Consider the following 5,937-nt stretch of genomic DNA (forward strand, 5'->3'; position numbering starts at 1 on the left):
TGTTAGTACTCTCAGTAGATATATGGCTAATTCGAGCCCTGAACATTGGGAAGCACTAAAGTGGCTGTTAAAGTACTTGAACGGTACTAGTAACGTAGGTTTAAAGTTTAATGCTAATAAAGAAGGCATAAAATTAAAGGGTTTTATAGATGCAGACTACGCGGGAGATAGGGATGGTAGGAAATCTACTTCATCTTACGTGTGAAATCACAGTTACAACATATTGTTGCACTATCCACTACAGAATCAAAATATATTGCTACCACTGAAGCTATTAAAGAAGCTCTATGGCTTTGAGGTCTACTTCATGAATTATGTGTCTTGAATGATTATGTGGTAGTGTATTCTGATAGTCAATCATCTATACATTTATGCAAGAACCCTATTTTTCACAAGCGCACTAAACACATTGATGTTAGACTCTACTTCATTAGAGATATAGTATCTCAAAAGGTGGTAAGACTTGAGAAAGTTCATACCCACTACAACCCATTTGATATGGGGACGAAGGTACTGCCACTGGCAAAGTTTAGAAGTTGCAAGGAACTTCTAAACATTGGTACAAGTAAATGATTTCCAATTTTATTGGTTTTCTATTAGAGGTGTCACTAATGGGAGACAATTTTCTTTTGTAGGTCCTTTGACACTAAGGTGGAGGTTGTTAGGCAATTTGTTGTCAAACGACCTCCCCGAGTTATGATGTAACCTCGGTTTTATCATCAATTGGCATTGGCCATATGATTGACTAGTACATTGACACAATTATCGAGACAACACAATCCACATTCGTATGGACCATTAGAAGCGACCTATTGTAAATAGTGTTGCTCACGGTTCACCCCATTTCCTTGGAAGGCTATATTATTAATTTGAAGCCCACTTAAATTGAGTCGAGTCTTGTTTTGGTCCACAATTTAACCCTAACCTAACTTACCTATTTTGGACATTTACTTGGCATATAATCTCGTCTCCCTCTCGGTCTCCATAAGGTGTGTCCCCATTTTCTCTCTTTGTGAGACTTTTCTTCTTGGCTTCTTGCTTCACTTCACTGTAACCTTTGTGGTTAATCCTTAGTGGGCATATCATTGGACTTCATCTTTCCAACCTATAGCAATCGGAAGTGGGGCGGTTTAGGTGGTGGTTTTGGAGTTGTCTCAACCTTGGTGGTGTCGATGAAATTGGTAAACTGAGCCCGATTTTGTACTTGGAGTTTACTGGAAATCATCCCTACAGATATATCTTAATTTTCACTCTTACCCACGCGATTGCATTTTCGATTGTCTAGACAGTAATAATATTATTCGTATAGAAATTTGCAAGCTTACTTTTTCTAAATAATGGAGAAAATAAGAAAAAGACGACAATGAAAAGCTAGAAGCCACAAAGAGGTCGACATGCCATATTCGCCACTTAATGATCAATGATTTCGAAGGAACTAGATCTACCTGTTTTTTATTTCCATTCAACAGCTTTTAAGTCACCGTTCCATATGTATTAATGATAATACCCGCCCCCAGAGCATATCTCCCAGTGGCAAAGGGGAGGGCGGATAGAGCTCAGCGCGGCAGTGTGCAGAGTTCGATTCCCCGCAAGGTGGAATTGACTTTGTTGCAAGCAGGAGTTACCATATGGGTTAACAGTCTTGGCCTATCCATGTGCTCTCCACCCTGGCTCCTAGGAGGCACATCCTGTGATTTACCTCCTCCACGATGGCCCAGAGCAAGGTCGGTGGGGGCCCTTAGGGTTGGGGTTCAACCTTTTTACAGGGGAAAAAAAAAAAATGCAAAACATATCCAGGAAATCTTTGCTTGGAGATTATTCAAACATGGAAAACTTGGAATTCGCAATTGTGATCCCCCCATCAACAAAAAGGTTGTGTCCATGAACACACTTCGACTCATCGCTAGCCAAGAACAGAACAGCTTCAGCCACATCCTCTGGCTTAAGTGAAACACCTTTGAGGATAGAATATACATTTCGGAATTCCTCATCATCCATTTTGTAGAAATCCTTCGACTGTTGTGTAGGAACTACGTGTGGTGACACACAGTTTACGCGAATGCCATGTTTTCCAAGCTCCACAGCCAAATTCTTTGTCAGTCCCACCACCCCATGTTTTGAACTTACGTAATTGTGTGAAGAACCACCGCCTATTTTCGAGCAAGTACTCGCTGTTGTGATTATGTTCCCACTGCGATTCGGGATCATTACTCGAGCAGCGTGTTTAGCACACAAGAACGGACCTACGAGGTTTACATTAATAATCTTTTCGAACTCTGATTTTTCGATTTCAAGAATGCTTGGATTTGGTATCCCCCCAATACCAGCATTATTATGCAGAATGTCTAATTTCCCAAATTTGGCAACAGCTGTGTCAATTGCAGTTTCTACATCGGATTCTTTAGTCACATCACAGTGGACGAAAATGGCTGATAATTTTCCCAGTTCCTTGCATAATTTCTCTCCCAATTCATCATTGATGTCTGCAACCAGAACTTTAGCACCATGTTTGACGAACAGTCTGGCAGTCGCCTCGCCGATTCCAGTAGCAGCACCGGTGATTAATGCTACCTTCCCTTCCAGCCTAGGTTCATACGTTTTGTTAGTACAATATTCATAGTCTACTGAAAACTCGTGTGATAATTGCCAGCCCAACTATCAAAATAACATGCCTTGTACTTTGAGAAAGAAACCTCAAGAATAAATAGTTACATTTTAATTATCAGAATGCAGTGTCATGAAAAATCAAAGAGAAATACCTTCCAATCAAAGTTGAAGCCGTTGATAAACTTCCCATAGAGCTTCTTTGCTGTGAATGTGAATTGGTGTTTCTCTTCACTTTTAAACGTCTTTTATAATGCAAATCGTGAAGATAACAAAGATGTTTACACACAAGTTGGCATTTATTTTTAAATAATCTGATATTCGAGAGAATATTCTCTCTTTCATAGCCATTTCCAACGCAATTAAGCATTTTTTTCTCACTAAATTCCTGACTTTTGGATAATTGTTCTCTCTGTCCTCGTCATATCCATCGCAATTAGGCATTTAATTATTCCTAACTAATCTGATTTTTCAGACTTCCACGTCATTTCCAAATCACGTAGGCACTTATCTCTGACTAATCTTATTTTTCAGATAATTGTCATCTATCTCCACGTCATTTCCAACGCAAGATCTGATTTTACAGATAATTAATGTCTGTTTCCCAGTCATTTCCAACGCAATTGTGTCCAAAATAATTGAATTATTGCAATACTTCGGGGTACTTTTTAAAATAGCTTGGTCAAACAACAAATTTTTCATTTTGACCATTTTTTTTTTTGTATTCACCACATTGGCCTATTGTCATTAAAAAGACAATTCTACCCTTATTCATGTTTAATAATTACAAAAGTATATCAATTGTTTAAAAGACAATAATACCCTTAATAGTTTAAATAAATTCTATTACTTCCATACGTAAATTTCAAAATCAGTTTTGGTTATCAGTTTCTCCAATACAGTAAAAAAGAATTTTTTCCTTCCATCTGCTAAAATATTGAAATCTCCCAAAATTATCAAAGGTTCAAAAAAGAAACAATACTCACAGTCGGCACTGGAAATTGGTAAGTGTAAATACGTATTTTGAATTTTGTTTTAGTTAAATTTACTGTTTGAATCTGTAAATAATTATTTTGAGAAAGGCAGATGAATTTTACAGTATTTAAATACAGATTTATAATTTTTTTATAGCAAAAACAACAAAAAAATTCATCTCTGTATGCATATATTTTACAGGAAAAATTTATAGGTGTCTGTAAAATAAATATTTAAGCATTATTTCGTTGAAAAAGGGAAAAAATAAAAAATTCGAGCGTAAATTTCAAATGAAACGGACGAAAAAAGTTGGGCCAAATGTTTCCAGCCGGCCCAGTTCTCTGGGCCACTGGAAAACAGCCGGCCCAGCTTTCTTTTTTTTTTCCTTCAGATTTTAGAATTTATTTGTTCATTAATATATGTTTATTGAAATAAATATTAATGAATATTTAAATACTAATTGAAATAAATATTTTTGAAACAATTAAAATAATCAATGAATTATTTAAAGTATTAAATAAAATTAAATATGAAATGAACAATTTAAAAAATTATATATTAATTCCTTATTTTTAATTTGTGACAGATATGGCATCAGCATGTGTCCCAATTTGTTACTTTGGTGAATTTCAAATGAATGAAAATGCTCAGTGGGAATGGAAATGGACGAGTGAAGGAGATGGGGTTAAAGCAATTTTTATAACAAGGAGTACATCGTTCGCAGAAATGTACAGTGATATACAAAACATGCTTAACGTCGATCCCTCTTAGTACGATATGGAATTGAGATTTTTGTTCATAAGCATTCAACCATTTCAATTCCACCTATGAAAGTTACTTCTGAAGTGGAAATGAAACATCTAATTAAATTGAACCAAGGCCGGAAGTCGACTCCTATTTGCGTAACTTTATTGGGGAAAAATGTCCACGAGGGGGAACACGAAGTTTCAAATGAAGAGAATCGTAATGTAAATGATGTTTGGGATACAATTCAGATTGTTCGTGAAGATGATGTGGTTATTCCCGAGACCACTGCTACTCACCATGGTCACACTGTTACGCACAGAATTCCATCGATAGTTGAAGACAACGAGAATGAAAATGCATTTACAAACGAGGATTTGATTGCTTTATCTCGTAGGAGACATGAGTCGGGTGGGAGCTCACAGGCCGGACCGAGGACACGGTCCTCTAATTGTTCGCGTGTAGTTCCTGATGATGAAGATGTATATGTCGAGCAACTATTCGAATCAAAGAAAGAATTGCAAGAAGCTGTGCACCGGATTGCTTTAAAACATAACTTCGAGTTTAAAGTGAAGAAATCAAACAAGTCGTTAAACACAATTATCTGCGTTGACGACAGTTGTCATTGGCGTTTGCGAGCGACTAAGATGGATAAGAATGAGTTCTTTGTAGTCCGTAAGTATGCACGGGAACATACTTGTGAAGTGGGTATTCGACGAAATGATCATAGGCAGGCCCGATCATGGTTCATTGGTCGAGAAATAATGCACAAGTTCCAGGATCCACGAACGATCTACAGACCTTCGGACATCATTAATGATGTTCGACGAGAGTACGGGGTGGTCATGAGCTATCAGAAGGCTTGGAAGGCTAAAGAATGTGCATTGGAGGATTTGATGGGTTCGGCTGAGGAGAGTTATGCGAAATTAGCCAGGTATTTCATTGTTTAAGTCTTTATTTCTTTATTATAGTAAATTTTAAGAGTACGGGGTGGTCATGAGCTATCAGAAGGCTTGGAAGGCTAAAGAATGTGCATTGGAGGATTTGATGGGTTCGGCTGAGGAGAGTTATGCTAAATTAGCCAGGTATTTCATTGTTTAAGTGTTTATTTCTTTGTTATTGTAAATTTTAATTATTTAATTTCAATTGTTTGTTTATATGTAATTAATTATTTAATTGAATTGTTTATTTTTCTGTTCATTTAATATTTAATATATTATCTAAATTATGATTATTTTTATTTACATTGGCCAGGTATTGCTATAACATGGGAAGAATTAATACTGGGTCAGCATTTTTTATTGAGAAGGATGACGAAAATCGTTTCAAATATTTCTTTATGACCCTTGGACAATGTGTTCGAGGATTTCGAAATGCAATGCGACCCCTAATCTTAGTCGACGGTACAACCCTTAAGGCGAGATACGGGGACAAGTTGATTATTGCAACATGCCAAGATGCGAACATCCAAATTTACCCTCTTGCGTTCGGCATAGTCGACGGAGAAAATGATGTAGCAATGAGTTGGTTTTTCACGAAGTTGAGGGAAGTAATTGGAGATGTCGAAAATCTTGCATTCGTAATCGATTGAGGGCAGTCAATAATAAATGGTAT

General features: G+C 36.8%; 1 protein-coding gene across 1 annotated transcript; it reads right to left on the reverse strand.

Annotated features, from left to right (window-relative positions):
• Window positions 1-1,792: 1,792 nt before the first annotated feature.
• Window positions 1,793-3,021, reverse strand: LOC111412273 (secoisolariciresinol dehydrogenase-like). The gene is made up of 2 exons (XM_023043129.1): window positions 2,760-3,021; window positions 1,793-2,584 (listed from the first exon to the last, which is right to left on the reverse strand). Exons 1-2 carry the CDS (start codon window positions 2,972-2,974, stop codon window positions 1,816-1,818), a joined length of 984 nt encoding a protein of 327 aa, XP_022898897.1. The 5' UTR covers window positions 2,975-3,021; the 3' UTR covers window positions 1,793-1,815.
• Window positions 3,022-5,937: the final 2,916 nt, after the last annotated feature.

Source organism: Olea europaea, chromosome 16 (genome assembly GCF_002742605.1).
Source record: "Olea europaea var. sylvestris chromosome 16, O_europaea_v1, whole genome shotgun sequence".
Lineage (NCBI taxonomy): Eukaryota > Viridiplantae > Streptophyta > Magnoliopsida > Lamiales > Oleaceae > Olea > Olea europaea.